The sequence below is a fragment of the Pongo abelii genome, chromosome 4, assembly GCF_028885655.2.
Source record: "Pongo abelii isolate AG06213 chromosome 4, NHGRI_mPonAbe1-v2.0_pri, whole genome shotgun sequence".
Taxonomy (NCBI): domain Eukaryota; kingdom Metazoa; phylum Chordata; class Mammalia; order Primates; family Hominidae; genus Pongo; species Pongo abelii.
The window spans coordinates 43,096,646-43,113,733 of record NC_071989.2 but is presented as its reverse complement, the minus strand read 5'-3'; the positions used below and the strand labels follow the sequence as shown (position 1 = coordinate 43,113,733).

The 17,088-nt window shown below is 36.4% G+C and overlaps 2 protein-coding genes across 3 annotated transcripts in view; one reads left to right on the top strand and one right to left on the bottom strand.

The window, feature by feature from the left end:
* The first annotated feature begins 3,477 nt into the window (after positions 1-3,477).
* Positions 3,478-15,927, top strand: SELENOP (selenoprotein P). The gene is given in 5 exon segments (NM_001133990.1): positions 3,478-3,534; positions 7,321-7,536; positions 8,582-8,794; positions 11,024-11,141; positions 14,481-15,927. Coding segments are annotated over 4 exon segments (1,146 nt in total). The 5' UTR covers positions 3,478-3,534; positions 7,321-7,333; the 3' UTR covers positions 15,093-15,927.
* Positions 15,916-17,088, bottom strand: part of CCDC152 (coiled-coil domain containing 152) — a 42,929-nt gene continuing 41,756 nt past the window's right edge. For both annotated transcript variants that reach the window (XM_002815528.6, XM_024247376.3), the window contains 2 exons: positions 16,360-16,443; positions 15,916-16,153 (listed from right to left, as the gene is read on the bottom strand). In XM_002815528.6, coding sequence (XP_002815574.3) covers positions 16,031-16,153; positions 16,360-16,443 — 207 coding nt within the window. In that variant the 3' untranslated portion in view covers positions 15,916-16,030. The remainder of the gene's footprint in view (positions 16,154-16,359; positions 16,444-17,088) is intronic.

Here is a 17,088-nt window from a genome sequence, read left to right as displayed (position 1 = left end):
CACAGAAAAACTGGATGATACCTTTTTAACTTTAGCTAATATGTTTACACACAGAATTTTCTTTAAAATTAACGTTTTAAAACTTGCTTAAACTGTTAAAACAATAATTTTTTTAACCTTTTAATGTAGGTAAAAATTAATTCTTATGCCTCCTTATAATTTCTTTTACCAAAGGTATATTTTACTTTTTTAATACACCTTGTACCTAAACTGTTTCTTTAATAGTACTCGGGAGGCCTTATTACTTTTAAATTATACAACATTTTTTGCATAAAAATTTTTTTATAACATTTCCTTTTAGGACTTTTGCAGACAATTTTTTAACATGTCTCAACTTTCTGACTTATTACAAACAGTTTTTTTTTTTAAACAACCAGTTAATATATGTTAGGACAAGAATTTACCTTATAACACTCTTACATAAATTCTGCCTCCCCCCCTTTTTTTTTCCTTTTTTTTTTTTTTTAAAGATAACCATTCCTTTTGTTTTTTTAAAGCAAACTTTCTTTATGTCTTTGGACTAGACAGTCTAAGGCCACAAGATTAGAAGTTACCATAATACATGTTACACTGTTAACTTTTAGCAAACTTCAATTTGTTGGAAACCTTGTAAGTTTGGGATTTCAATTATCCTTTGCTATTAATAAGACCTTGTTTAGTCTAAATTAACTTAGAATTGGTATAGATGGTCTCTTTTTCTCTCTGTTGGTCTTTCCTTGCCTCTGCCAGCCGCTTATGCTGCTGTTCTCTTAACTACTGTAGGGTGGAAGGGAGTCTAAAAGCAGCTGTAACTGTCTATGTACCGAAACTGTTCTGGGTGCCTTGGCTTACAGGTTACCTTGTGTCATACCTTTGAAACAAAGGACCTGTCCAGGCTTCCTTCTGATGGCCAACCCACCTTTAATGCTGGCCAGTCTATTTCACACAAAGTTCTAAGTTTTCCTGGTGTCACAGTAACACCATAATCTCCCTTAAATTCTTTCTTGAAATTTTTTTTTTTTAACATAGTTCCTAGTGGGGTGGGCTTATTTGTGCCTGACCCATGTTTTTTTTCCAAGACAAAATATCACGCTCACACCACACACACTCACCACAAGACAAAGAATGGGTAAAGAGGGCGCACCCACACTTTTACCGTTTAAACCAAACCAAAATCATGAAATTCAAAATCCGAGTACCAAAAAATTCAAGCCAAGTCAAAATCAAAACCAAAGTATCCAGCAATTCAAGTCAAGTCAAAACCAGAACAAAAGTGCCAATGCAGGAACGCTGTGAGTGATCAGGCCACGCTTCCCCTCAGATGGAGTGGGGCAAGTTCCAAAGACTAGTCTTACCAAGTCAAGTCAAGTCAAAACCAGAACAAAAGTGCCAATACAGGCACACCATGGGTGATCAGGCCACACTTCCACTCAGATGGAGTGGGGCAAGTTCCAAAGACTAGTCTTACCAAGTTTCAGACGCCACGACTCCAAGTGCCAGTTCCTTCCCGGTGTTCAGCCACTGTGTTAATCCTCTGCAGGGGCCTGCTACGCACTGCTCTGGCAAGGCATTCCACCGGGGCAATTTCCTACCCCGGAGCGTTCTTTGGATCGCGTCACTCAGGCTGACTGGAGTCCCCCGCAGGGACGCTCCACAGGACAGGCCTAAGCCGCCTAAGGGGTTACCTCGGCCGTCCATCAGTTACCTCGTTTCCTGGTCAGGGAACCAAGAAATGTAGCAGGACGAGCCACAGACAAAACCTTTCAGACACCGAGTTGTAGAAAGAAGGGCTTTATTCAGCTGGGAGCAGCGGCAAGCTACTGCCTTAAAATCCGAGCTCCCCGAGTGCACAATTTCTGTCCCTTTTAAAGGCTCACAATACTAAAGATTTCACATGAAAGGGTTGTGATTGATTGGAGCAAGCAAGGGGTACATGACAAGGTCTGCATGCACCAGTGGTCAGAGAGAAACAGAACAGGGCAGGGAGTTTCACAGTGTTCTTCTATACAATGTCTGGAATCTATGAATAACATCGATTTCTAAGTTATGAATTGATGTTTAACTACTGGGTTTAGGCCAGGCAGGCCCAGGCCTGGTTTTGGGCCTGGCGCGGGGCTGCCTGTCTTTGATTTCACTTCCTTGGTTTTTTTTTCTTAAAACAGGTACTGAGTATAAAACAATATAAAACAATATGAGAGGGTCTCTCTCTTTCCTCAATATGACTACTTAAATTTGTCAAGGAAATGAACCACAGGGAGGAATATCTGCTTTGTACAAAGATTTTTTTTATGATACTCTTTAAAAAAATGAGTATATATGTGTATTTTAACTGGATTCTCAGAGAGATATGGGACCCCAAAAGGCAAGTAACAACTGCTCAGGGCAAGTAAAGAGAACTTGGATTTCAAATGGTAACCTCCTAATTTGATAGGAAGTTTCTTGAAAGGAAGGATAACATCTGAGTCTCTTTGTATTTCCTGCACCTTGTACAACAGTATTCAGCATATAGCAATCAGTAGGGGATTATTTGGAAAAAAATTAATTAATGACAAAAGCAAGGCCTACTTGAAAACCATTGCTATCTAGGAATGACATCATTTGACATTGCTCCTTACCTCACCTACAGTGAGCATGCCAACTTACCAGCGTTACTAGAAAGAATTTACCCTCTTCTGAAATAGTAGGAATTAACTATTTCATTTGTACATCTTGAAATTTCCACACTCTTTCCATGTCCAACTACTACCTTTAATTTTTATTTTTATGGTATTCACATTTGTAAAGATTTTATATCTGATTCTCAAAAATTTCTGGGAATGCATAGGTCTTCCAGGAAGTACGACTTCAGTGACAATAAAAATGAGGTCTGATTTCCCTCAGATAGGAAGTCTATTTTTCTATTTCCTTAAATTAACAAGAAAAGAGCAGTGGTCCTGTGAAATCCCGTATGAATTCAAGTTATAAACATAGAACACAATCGACGTGTAGGTCTGTAACAACAGGAGACCAGAGTAACTTGTAACAGCAGGTGACTTTTCTAACAAAGGTCACACTGTGTGGGCTAAGCTAGCACCTCATCACTGCAAAAGGAAGCAAAACAAAAGGAAAAAAAAGGTTTCTCTCTCTTTTTTTTTTTTTTTAAAGCAGCAGCATAATTCGCTGGCTCAGCAAATGTTTTTCCCTATTATAGTTTGGGAAAGAACGAGACTTGGAGGCCTTGTTTACCCTTAGCCCTTCCTCCCGCCCCCGACTGTACCATTAAATCCTAGATTCTGGGGTGACTGAAAAGGATAGGGAATAAATTAGTAATTGTCAAAATGATTTCCCCTTATTATGCATGGCAGCACTTGCTACTTTCTTTTAAGTTGATAACAATCAGCTCAGGGGTTTGCTCTGCTTGCAAGGTCACTGCAAGAATGAACATTGAACTTTGGACTATACCTGAGGGGTGAGGTAAACAACAGGACTATAAATATCAGAGTGTGCTGCCCTGGCTTTGTGGAGCTGCCAGAGTAAAGCAAAGAGAAAGGAAGCAGGCCCGTTGGAAGGGGTTGTGTAAGTAGGAACTTCGTGTTTTCTGATACTTTATTCTTTTAGAGTTTGGTAAATATTTTTTGAGTCTGATAAATTGTTTTTTTCCATAGAATAGATTCAGAAAACAGGTGGGTAGAGGAAATAAAAATAATAAAAGAGAAAAAGAATAAGAGTCTGAACTTGGGTGTGGTAGGTGAAGTTCCCGTGGGCACATTTGTCAGTTCTTGATTTCTGCCCTGTCTTCTGCACAGCTGAGAGCAGAGGAAGCTGGAGAAATCCAAACCTTTTATTCTATAATCTGTTGTGATGTTACATAGGCAGTATTATATGTTCAAATTTAAATATTTTCCACTGAAAGGCAGAGTAAGAACAAACAGGGAAAAAACCCAGCCATTTGGATTTGAAGAGCAGACACTGAAATATGCTCATTCTAGTGTTGTAGAAATGTCCAGGGTTATTGTGAGCAGTTTCAGAAGAAAAAGTGGTGGAGTGGGGTACAGTAGGTTCAGTCCACAGTGCAGAAGTGGTCACCCTTAAAGAAGCTAAGACCCATGTCACCATTAGGTGGTCTGTGATTAAATGCAAGATTTTGTATTTTAAGTGGTGAATGAGAGCATTCAGGTGAATTAGGGGCTTTCAGATGCTGGCCTAAAGTTCAGAGGTGGAGGACAGAGAAAGTTTGTACATATCCTGCTTTTTAATGAGGAATTTTAAGTAAATGTAGGTCTGAATGTGGCCATGAAATTTAAGTTTTGCAATTGAAAAGTGGTGACATCAGTGAAATTTACAACTACTTTTCAATTCTTATTGGATCAGCTTCCAGGAAACCCAATTTTGTTATTTATCATTATTTTTATATAGCTGTCTGACAACTATAATTATCAAAGGTTTATTGTGTAAGAAATAATTTTAAGAAAACAAAATTGAGCAGCCTGTTGATTATAATGACAGAAGAAATCCGAAAGTGTGAACTCTAAGCTACAGCTCTCTGCCAATGGGTTATTTTTTCATCATAAACCTAAATGAGGGAAATGAGTGAAATAGTCTTTTCATTTGTATTCGCCATTCAGCTACTTGAAATATGTGCTCTGGGCTGGACGCGGTGGCTCACGCCTGTAATCCCAGCACTTTGGGAGGCCGAGGCAGGCTCATCACGAGGTCAGGAGTTTGAGACCAGCCTGGCCAACATGGTGAAACCCCGTCTCTACTAAAAATACAAAAATTAGCAGGGTGTGGTGGCGGGCGCCTGTAATTCTAGCTACTTGGGAGGCTGAGCTGGGAGAATTGCTTGAACCTGGGAGGCGAAGTTTGCAGTGAGCTGAGATTGTGCCATTGCACTCCAGCCGGGGTAACAGAGCAAGACTCCATCTCAAAAAATAAATAAATAAATAAATAAATAAATATTCGCTCTGTGGCAAAGTGAAAAAACCAAATGTGATTTTTTGTCAAGGTTCTGTAACTACTGAATTTGTGGTCTAGGAAACAGAAAACCTAGCCATTCTATTAATAAATAAAACAGCTTGAATTATTTTTGGTGTTGTTGTTGTTGTTGTTGTTTTTCTTGAGACGTAGTTTCGCTCTGTTGCCCAGGCTGGAGTGCAGTGGCGGGATCTCGGCTCACTGCAAGCTCCGCCTCCCGGGTTCACGCCGTTCTCCTGCCTCAGCCTCCCACGTAGCTGGGACTACAGGGGCCTGCCACCACGCCCGGCTAAATTTTTTTGTATTTTTAGTAGAGACAGGGTTTTCACCGTGTTAGCCAGGATGGTCTGGATCTCCTGACCTCGTGGTCTGCCCGCCTCGGCCTCCCGAAGTGCTGGGATTACAGGCGTGAGCCACCACGCCCGGGTATGTTTTCTTTGGCATCTTAGTGCATAAACAAAAATAGTTGGCGGCTATAGTTATTACAAGAAGATCTATCTAAAAACTCTCAATATATTGCAGTAGCTAAGATGTAGCTTAGGATTTGACAGAACTAGTTTTAATCCAGTCTCTCTTGTGACTGACTTTCTCTCCGTGTGATCATAGACAAGTTACCTAAACTCTTAGCCATGGTTTTTCTCAACTGCAAAAGGGGATAATGGCCACATAATTGTTTTAAAGATTAACTGACATGATATATAAAAGTGCTTAGTGCCATCTGAATATATTTATATAAAAGTTAAATAAACATTAGCTATAATAAGGATAATTGTATTATAATTGTAAATACCATTCTAGAGGAATTTTCTATAAATAGTCCAAATATATCTTTTTCTTCTTAAAATATTAGAACATTTTAAATATTAGAATAAGTAGTTGGGGTGGCCTTAAATAAGTAAGTTAATTTGTCCTCTCTCTCTACCTCTCTCTCACCTCACTCTCTCTGTCTAGTTTTTTCTCTTCCTTTAGTCAAGTTCTTATCAAGATATCTCATATATGTAGGAGTTTTGATGTGTTAAATAATGTGAAAGACAATCAGGGTTAAAAATGCTGTCTATATCTACCAGTGCATTAAAGCCCAGATCAATCTGATTTTAGCTTTTCTGTTCTCCTCTTAATTCTGGGCTCACTCTAAGTAATTTACCATTAGCTCCCCACCTCCAAAGAAAGCATCTGCTTTTAAAAATCTCAAATCAGTGCTTGAAAATGTATTGACTTCCCAGTTTTCAAATTTTGTCCTCATCTCTCCCCACAGATTCTTACATCCAAATGAGCCTGAATTACTTGTGAGGATTTTTCTTTGCTCCCCTCTGCTGAATGTGTTCCTTTTTCTTGTTGCCTGCCTACAGTTCACCTATTTTTGAACATCTCTGTTTAGAGAGCTAGCCCTAATTTTGAGGATATTTCTAGTCAGGTATTTAAAAGCATTTTAATTTCGTTGCTCAGAGGAAGCATCTTTTTACCAAAGAAAGTGCTGTCTAGTCATAGGAATTTTCTAGTCATAGGAGCTTTCCAATAAATAGGCTAATTGAGTGTGGATTTCAAAGAGTCTTAAATGGTAGAGGGGGCAGTGATGTGTGATATTTCTACTTGGTTAGATACATACAGCCAGACTTCAAGGAATAAGAGAAACAAAAGGGAGCCATACCCAAGAGATAAATATAGAATGTTTGAACTTGAAGAGCTAAGGGCCTGACATGAGCCACATTCATGTTGGTATACTGTCTTCTCTGCCATCACCTTTTTTCCTTGGTTCTCTTTTTTTGCTGGCTCTTTTCATTTCTGTGCAGAATTCTCTATTTATCCCTTTCTTCTTCTTCTTTTGTTTTTTTTTTGAGACAGAGTCTCGTTCTGTCACCCAGGCTGGAGTGCAGTGGCGTGATCTTGGCTCACTGCAAGCTCCACCTCCCGGGTTCACACCATTCTCCTGCCTCAGCCTCCTCAGTAGCTGGGACTACAGGCGTCCACCACCACGCCTGGCTAATTTTTTTTTTTTTTTTGTATAATTTTAGTAGAGACGGGGTTTCACCATGTTAGCCAGGATGGTCTCGATCTTCTGACCTCGTGATCCGCCCGCCTCGGCCTCCCAAAGTGCTGGGATTACAGGTGTGAGCCACCACGCCCGGCCTATCCCTTTCTTCTTGGAGGATAGAAAGAACAGTCAGAACTTGGTGTGTCTCAAACAAAAGTTAGGTTGTGTTTGCAGAATGTTATATGAGTCACAGACTTACTTATATAAGCCACAGTCGGAACATAACTTTCTGGAAACAGAATTCATGGGCTAGGTATTTTTAGGAAGTGGAATTATGTCTGCAGGATTTATAGAAATTCATAGTTAGGACTGTGAAGTTAACTATGAAGAAGAGTGACAGGTTTTCTCTTTTACAGGACAACCCCAGCAATGTGGAGAAGCCTGGGGCTTGCCCTGGCTCTCTGTCTCCTCCCATTGGGAGGAACAGAGAGCCAGGACCAAAGCTCCTTATGTAAGCAACCCCCAGCCTGGAGCATAAGAGATCAAGATCCAATGCTAAACTCCAATGGTTCAGTGACTGTGGTTGCTCTTCTTCAAGCCAGCTGATACCTGTGCATACTGCAGGCATCTAAGTAAGACAGTCTTTCTGAGGCTTAAAATACCTTAAGGGGAAGGCTGTTAAATACACACACGCATATAGACATAAAATAAAAGTGTAAATAATGTATTAAGTCACACTTGTAGAAAAACTATGTGTTTGCATAGAACATATTAGAAGAGAGAAACTAGAATGATATACACCAAAATGTTTACAGTGGGTTTCCTAGGGTTATGGAAATTTTTTCTTCCTTTTGTGGACCTATATTTTATAACTTCCGACTAAATATTTATTACTTGTGTAATGAAAATGTTCTAAAATGTACTTCTGCAAATAGAACAGTTACTTCAATACAAGAAGCAGAGAAGACTGTTTTGTCAGAGTAGAAAGAACACTAGGCTTGCTATCAAAGTCTTGGGTTATTTAACAAATAAATATAAAAAATATTTGTTGAGTTATTCACCAGATATTCACTGGGTGGAATTCTCCTTACAGTCATCCAATGGTATCTGTGCAGGATTGGTTCCAGGATCCACCTCATACACCAAAATCCATGGAGCTCAAATCCTTTATATAAAATGGCTTGTATAACCTATGCATATACTTTCATATGCTTTAATCATCTCTAGATTACTTATAATATCTAACACAATGTAAATGCTATGTAAGTAATTTTTATACTGTATTTAGTGAATAATGAATGACAAGAAAAAAAGTCTACATGTTCACTACTATAGATGCAGCCATCTTTTTTTTTTTCCAACCATTTTTTATCTGTGGTTGGTTGAATCCATTCTACCTATAAGATACATTTAAAATATGTACACTTCATCATGCTAATTTGAGAACTAAATGAACCAATGTTTGTGTAAGCATAAGGTTTTAATTAAGCACAAGTTTTAAGTAATTCTAAAAATGAAAGTTTTAAAATCTTTTACAACAATATAAAGAATAGGTGCAGTATGGGTTAGTTAAAAATAAGGAGAGTTTCACATAGAAAATTAAGGAAGAGGGAGAAAAACCACTAATCAAATCAAATGACATTATTCATTTTATGTGTTTCTTCCCAAATATTTTAGATTAGAAGACCTGCGAGTAAAACTGAAGAAAGAAGGATATTCTAATATTTCTTATATTGTTGTTAATCATCAAGGAATCTCTTCTCGATTAAAATACACACACCTTAAGAATAAGGTTTCAGAGCATATTCCTGTTTATCAACAAGAAGAAAACCAAACAGATGTCTGGACTCTTTTAAATGGAAGCAAAGATGACTTCCTCATATATGATAGGTTTGTACATACACACAAACACATCCCAAATTTAAAAATAACTGTTTCGTATCTATCTATTTACTTCCCATCACATATAACATCTTCTTTACTGTTAAATACAATGCCATATTTCAGTCTTCATCTCATATAATCTCTCTTTAACATTTAGAAGTAAAAATCACTCCTTATTTTTGAAATACTCTCATTTTAAAAAATTTCTATGACATTATACCCTGCTGGTTTTCCCCATATCCCTCCTCTTCTTTCTCCTCCTCCACACTTCCTCCTCTTCCACCTCCTGATTTTTCTTCCTCCCACATTCTTCCTTGATTTATTCTGTATGTGTTTGTGTTATTCAGGGCTGTGCAGGTTTCCGCCTATTCACACTCTGCACATTTTACCTGAGCAATCTCATCTATCCCTTGATTACAATTACAACACATATTAGGATGATCCCATATATACAAAGCTGAAACACAATGACTGAACTCCTGACGAGTCTACTTCCTAGACATATTCAGAAACATCTTAAATTCAATTATTCAAATCTGTATTGATTATCTTCTCCTAAAACATGCTTATACTTTCACTTTTGTGTGATTTTTATATACAACCTATTGGAGGCAGATATAGCCAACCACTAGGGCATATAATCATATAATTTTCAGACCCTGCACTCCCAGTCATCATCCACTATTTTGCAGGATGTCACAAAAACCATCATGTATGGCAGACTTGCTGCCATCTACCCCTTCACAAAACTGTGTGACAGGAATGTATTACTGACTCCTTCCATCACACTTCCCACCTCAGTCAGTAATCAAATTCTATGGGTTCTTAATCCTGAGTATAATCTCATATCCGTAATTATTATCTCAAGTTACTTCCCGGTGACCACTCCTCTAGATTTTTCCACTAATCTCTTCACTTGATTTCTTCTTGTTTTGTATTTAATAGTAAGTGATTTAAAATAATATATTTGCTTTTGATTATTGCCAAATAGTTTATAAACTCTTTATTCACACTTTTTTTTTTGAAATGACTTTTATTTTTGAAATGACTTTTTAAAAAGTAAGGCATGTAAAAGAGTTCACCATTCCAAGAGGAAAATACAGAAAATTGATTATCCCCGTAAATTGGCATTTTGGTTAAGTAAAAAGAATGACCAATTTGTATATCCTGTACAATTCTAACCTAATTCTTTTGCAAATGAATAACCATATCTTCTAATTAATTTTAATCTAAATAAAAATTTTAAGGCTACATACCTGAATTTCTGAACTGTAAAGTGAGTTAATCATTTAAGCATGATCTGCACAAATCTACTTTTGCTTCTATGAACAAATAAAACATTTATATTTTGAGGGAATCTCAATTCATGCATTATGCTATTATAAACATTCTTAGTTGGTGCTTTGTTTTCTTTGACTCTCCGGAGTCTGGTGAGCCCTACTTGGTCTTATACTAAATTTTTAAAAATTCACATTTCATTCTTTTAGGCCTTTAAACTTCTAATTTTTAGGATAACCTAAAAGTATAACCCTTTGATAGTCACATAAAGCCATATATACTAGGTAAAATGTGGGCAAGAAGAACATTTTAACCCCACCATTTCTGACAACACCACATGTTCTAATACTTTCATTGTGCTGAAATTTTCATTGCATTAGATACATTTTTAAATAAATGTATTTATTAAATAAATGTATTTATTTAAATTACATTTATTAAAAAAAGTAAAAAGTAAATTACATTTATTAAATTACATTTATTAAATAAATGTATTTATACATTTAATATATAACTGGCCAAGGCTTGGAGATTTTTTTTGTTAGGTGATGATTTCTTGTTGTGCCAAATTTGTGCTGCCTTAGCAGTTATGACAAGCTCAAGTGATTTTCAGAGCCTAATTTATAAGTTAGTGGTTTGGGCACTGGTAGAATTTATGTCAGTCACAAAATTGTATTTTACCAAGTTACAGTGATGACATTTTTGATATTATATAGTGACATATCTATAACATTTCAAAATACTAGTATTAGACTAATTGTAGTGTTGCTATGACCTGACCTGGTGTGCAGTGCCTGGGAGCTCATTTGTAGCTCTCATCCAAAGAAATTTAGTAAAGGCGTGAAAGGGTCTTAGTTATATGACCATTAAACCTATAATACCTATCCCAGACTGTATTTGAGTAGGATTGTGATACAGAAAATATTATAGTGACATTGTATTTGTCCTTTTTCTTAGATGTGGCCGTCTTGTATATCATCTTGGTTTGCCTTTTTCCTTCCTAACTTTCCCATATGTGGAAGAAGCCATTAAGATTGCTTACTGTGAAAAGAAATGTGGAAACTGCTCTCTCACGGTATTTTTCTGAATTATTTTTCTGGGGAGAAAAGAGGAAATCTTTTAAGAGTTTATCATGAAACACTAACTTATTTAGATAACTCAATGCTTTTGCAGGTGTACTAAATATAAATAACAATAATTTTTATAATTAAACACATATCCTGTCATCTAACCTCTACTTTATTTATTTATTTATTTAGTTATTACTATCACTATTATTTTTGAGACGGAGTCTCGCTCTGTCGCCCAGGCTGGAGTGCAGTGGCGCGATCTCGGCACTGCAAGCTCCGCCTCCCGCGTTCACGCCATTCTCCTGCCTCAGTCTCCCGAGTAGGTAGGACTACAGGCGCCCGCCACTACATCCGGCTAATTTTTTGTATTTTTAGTAGAGACGGGGTTTCACTGTGTTAGCCAGGATGGTCTCGATCTCCAGACCTTGTGATATGCCCGCCTCGGCCTCCCAAAGTGCTGGGATTACCGGCGTGAGCCACCGCGCCCGGCCTAACCTCTACTTTTAAAACATCTTTTGAAGATCGATGTTGCTGCCTTTATCTAGAAGGGCTTTAGAAATTAAAAATCAATGTATCGTATTTCAGTTACCACCAAATGACGTTGCATGAGCATAAGTGCTCAGAAAATTTAGTCAACACAAAAAAGCAATATTATTGTAGTATCCTGAACATGTTAGCACAAGAACATAACAATAGCAAAGCTTACCCATAGCATTACTTGGAATGGAACTGGGGCCAGAAACTACTTAATTTATTGAAGATGCAGGACTATCAGATTTTTCCTGAAGCCCTTCCACTGCCTGCCCATCTGCAGTTTGAGTTTACTTCAAAATGGAGTAAGTTTTCTACTCATTACTGGTATTTATTTCCTAACAGCCATGAAAATATTTCTTCCTTGTTATGAGAAGAACTATATTTAAATCTTTTTTAAATAAAAAAGGCACTCAAAGAATTTAATTTGTATTAACTAGACTTGTTTTCCGTCATAACAAAAAGGAAAATAATTCTAACTAATGTTCCAGTGATAGGTCAGATTGGGAAAATTTGAACTTAGGTTTAAAAACAATTCTCAATTTTATCTGTAAGTTGTATTTCCTTCAGATTTTCCCCAGCTCTAAAGAAAGCCGCCTCAAATTTTTAACAAATTTAATTAATTAATTTAGTTGTTAAGGAGTACAAGTTACTTACTCTAGTTATGTAATTTTCACATTTTAACCTTTATAATGGTCTTTTGAGTGTTATTTTACTATTTTTAAAGATGAGGAGACTGAGGTAATGGAAGAAAATACTAAGAGTAATGAAAGAAAAGTACTAACTCAACTTATACTAAGCATTTAATAAATACTAACTATAATGATTCCTCATATTTTGGGATTATTTCTGCATTTCTCATTTGTGCAAATGCTTGCTAGTTATAAATATACCCAGTTATATTGAAAAAGGCAGTTAACAGTTACCACAATATGCTTGAAATGTGTGAATCATCTGTAAATACGAATTACAGATCAGACACTATTAGTATCTGATATGCCAAATCAGATTGGAGTTTTTCTATTTCATTGTCTCCTAGATACCACTGATTATATGACATATTATCTTATGTACTATTTAGGAAAAAATGCTGCTAATTAAAGTAGGATACAGTGAGAAAACACCACCAACGGTATGGTACATTCTAATTTTAGAGATATTAAAATCTAAAGAAATATGCATCACATAATCAGTAAAATATAGTAATTCGTTTCTGAAATTAGACTACTGGCAGGGTGCGGTGGCCCACGTCTGTAATCCCAGCACTTTGGGAGGCCGAGGTGGACGAATCACGAGGTCAAGAGATCGAGACCATCCTGGCCAACATGGTGAAACCCCATCTCTACTAAAAATACAAAAATTAGCTGGGCGTGGTGGCACGTGTCTGTAATCCCAGCTGCTTGGGAGTCTGGGGCAGGAGAATCGCTTGAACCTAGGAGGTGGAGGTTGCAGTGAGTCGAGGTCGTGCCACTGCACTCCAGCCTGGCGAAAGAGTGAGACTCCGTCACTAAATAAATAAATAAATAAATGAAAGAAATTAGACTACTACCATAGGTATTTGTGTTTGTTTAAACCCTAAACACTTTGAACATTACACAGTATATTTTAAACATGTATTAAATTGTTTATAAGTTTGTAAGCAAACACTATTAGCTTTTAATGTAGAAGTAATTCAGAAATAACCAAATAAAGTACCACTTAGTTGTATGCTAAAATTTAATGGAATTTATAACCTTTTAAAACCTTCAAAACATCAAAAGCATATCACTTAGTGAGTCTTTGGGTTCTAAGTTGATTTTGTAATTTTATTTACAAATTAGCCTTAGGTTGAGATTTAATGTTACATTTCTGTATCTATAGGCTTTGAGTCTCTGATTAGTAGGTACCACAAAACAGTAAAGACTTCCAGTAAATTAAAGAACTAGGATCATGCGGAATGGATATTATGGTCAATGGGAGTCGGGCAGTAATTTGCTATTTTCAGCTGACAGCCTTATGGTAGGGAGACATTAGCAAAGCTTTGGTGAAGTTCAAAACATTTCCTGGCATAGGATGAAGTATGAAAAACTAACACATTTGAGCAGAGTTTATTAGCATTTTTGAATTATCAGAGATAAATTAATATTAGATTACAGTATCATATAGTATTAGATAAGATGCACCATTGACACAGGTACAGAAGTTTCCATATAGTTCAACTGATTTTTTATTTTTTTAAATTTTTTTTAGATAGGGTCTGACTCTGTCACCCAGGCTGGAGTGCACTGGCACTATCTGAGCTCACTGCAACCTCCACCTTGCGGGCTCAAACGATTCTCCCACCTCAGCCTCACAAGTAGCTGGGACTACAGGCATGTGACACCACACCCAGCTAATTTTTGTATATTTTGCAGAGACGGGGTCTCGCCATTTTGCCCAGGCTGGTCTCCGACTCCTGAGCCCAAGCGATCTGCCCGCCTTGGCCACCCAAAGTGCTGGGATTACAGGCATGAGCCACAATGCTCGGCCCAGATCAACTTAATTTAGGATTTGATATTAGTTTGACTTTGCTGCAATCTAAGTTCCTTTTGCGAGTTTACTTCATTTGCTTCTGCAAATATAAGTACAGTGGTTTGGCTTTCTTTTTAAGCCTTTGATAAAATGTCTAGGTGTTGAGACTAACATTAGACTCTTTCTCATTAATATAATACAAAGCCAGCTCGATTCTAATTAACTAGTTGGAATTTCACATATGTTAGCTCTACAAATAATTTTTCACGCATTATTCCTATCTCTATAAACTTGTTAATAAGTGATTTATAAATTTGTTCCAGACTCTCAAAGATGAAGACTTTTGTAAAAGTGTATCTTTGGCTACTGTGGATAAAACAGTTGAAGCTCCATCGCCCCATTACCATCACGAGCATCATCACAATCACGGACATCAGCACCTTGGCAGCAGTGAGCTTTCAGAGAATCAGCAACCAGGAGCACCAGATGCTCCTACTCATCCTGCTCCTCCAGGCCTTCATCACCACCATAAGCACAAGGGTCAACATAGGCAGGGTCACCCAGAGAACCGAGATATGCCAGGAAGTGAAGATATACAAGATTTACAAAAGAAGCTCTGTCGAAAGAGATGTATAAATCAATTACTCTGTAAATTGCCCAAAGATTCAGAGTTGGCTCCTAGGAGCTGTTGCTGCCATTGTCGACATCTGATATTTGAAAAAACAGGGTCTGCAATCACCTGACAGTGTAAAGAAAACCTCCCATCTTTATGTAGCTGACAGGGACTTCGGGCAGAGGAGAACATAACTGAATCTTGTCAGTGACGTTTGCCTCCACCTGCCTGACAAATAAGTCAGCAGCTTATACCCACAGAAGCCAGTACCAGTTGACGCTGAAAGAATCAGGCAAAAAAGTGAGAATGACCTTCAAACTAAATATTTAAAATAGGACATACTCCCAAATTTAGTCTAGACACAATTTCATTTCCAGCATTTTTATAAACTACCAAATTAGTGAACCAAAAATAGAAATTAGATTTGTGCAAACATGGAGAAATCTACTGAGTTGGCTTCCAGATTTTAAATTTCATGTCATAGAAATATTGACTCAAACCATATTTTTTATGATGGGGCAACTGAAAGGTGATTGCAGCTTTTGGTTAATATGTCTTTTTTTTTCTTTTTCCAGTGTTCTATTTGCTTTAATGAGAATAGAAACGTAAACTATGACCTAGGGGTTTCTGTTGGATAGTTAGCAATTTAGAATGGAGGAAGAACAACAAAGACATGCTTTCCATTTTTTTCTTTACTTATCTCTCAAAACAACATTACTTTGTCTTTTCAGTCTTCTACTTTTAACTAATAAAAGAAGTGGATTTTGTATTTTAAGATCCAGAAATACTTAACAAGTGAATATTTTGCTAAAAAAGCATATATAACTATTTTAAATATCCATTTATCTTTTGTATATCTAAGACTCATCCTGATTTTTACTATCACACATGAATAAAGCCTTTGTCTCTTTCTTTCTATAATGTTGTATCACACTCTTCTAAAACTTGAGTGGCTGTCTTAAAAGATATAAGGGGAAAGATAATATTGTCTGTCTCTGTATTGCTTAGTAAGTATTTCCATAGTCAATGATGGTTTAATAGGTAAACCAAACCCTATAAACCTGACCTCCTTTATGGTTAATACTATTAAGGAAGAATGCAGTACACAATTGGATACAGTATGGATTTGTCCAAATAAATTCAATAAAAACCTTAAAGCTGACTTTGTTTGTTATGTAGGCTGTATGTGTCTATTGAAAATAGAAGTGAAACTTTCAATTGCTTTTAAATAAATACCAACTAATGAATTTACTGCTAAGCTCAAAACCGTCTACGCTTAAGGTGAGAATCTTTGCCAACAGAAAGGCGTTGCTCTAAATCGCGAATGGTATTACGAAGAATTGCAATCTCCTTGTTTTTTTCTTCTTGAAAATGTTGAAGTTTCTAAACGAAACAAAAAATTTGTTATTACAATTCAGAAATAATAAAATTTAGTACAAGGAACAACAAAATAACAAGAAATGCACTTCTGCTATAAATTGGTATTTTAAAAAATACCTTATATTGTTAATAAGAATTAGATGATTTTTATAGAAACATGCTCAGAAAGTTTTCCTAAGCAACAAATACTGAGAGGAAAACTCACATACCCTTCTGTAGATACTTTGTGGCAAAACAGTAGAATCCTGATACGATTTTGATTTAGTCTGAACTCTTGCTAGTTTGGCATCAAACTGAATCAAATTGAAAAAGAAAGTTATTGAAACTCTAGACAATTAGAAACAATTGTTTCTATAATTATAATCTATGTTATCCTTTGACATGTAATCTGTAATTCAGGTGTAAATTACAATGTAGACAATAGAAAAATCTTTCTTTAAGAAATAATTTTTCAGAAAGAGCAAAGAACAGAAAAACAAGATTAACCCTGATTGCATGGTAAAATTACCTGGAGAGGTTTTTTTTTTTCTTTTTTTTTTAAAGTACCAAATGCCTGGGCACTACTTTAGAGATTCTGGTGTGCAGCTAGCATCATCTTTTTCTCAAAACATCACGTGATTCTATAGTGCAGACAGGGTATAGAATCTAGTTTAACTTAAATATAGGTAAAAATATTTTTACATTAAAATGAGTGTATTATAAAGAAAATGTAACAAACAGTCATGGGAGAAAACCTCACGTAGCTTTCTGTAGGAACTTTGAGGCCGAACAGTAGAATTTGAATACGATCTTGTCGATATAGTTTGAACCCTTGCTGGTTTGAATTAAACTGAATCAGGTTAAAAAAGTTCTCATAGGCCATTCTTACAGGCCAATTTTTTTTTGTTTTTGCACAATATTCCATTATAAAACTTTTCTCTTCAGATTTAATTAACATA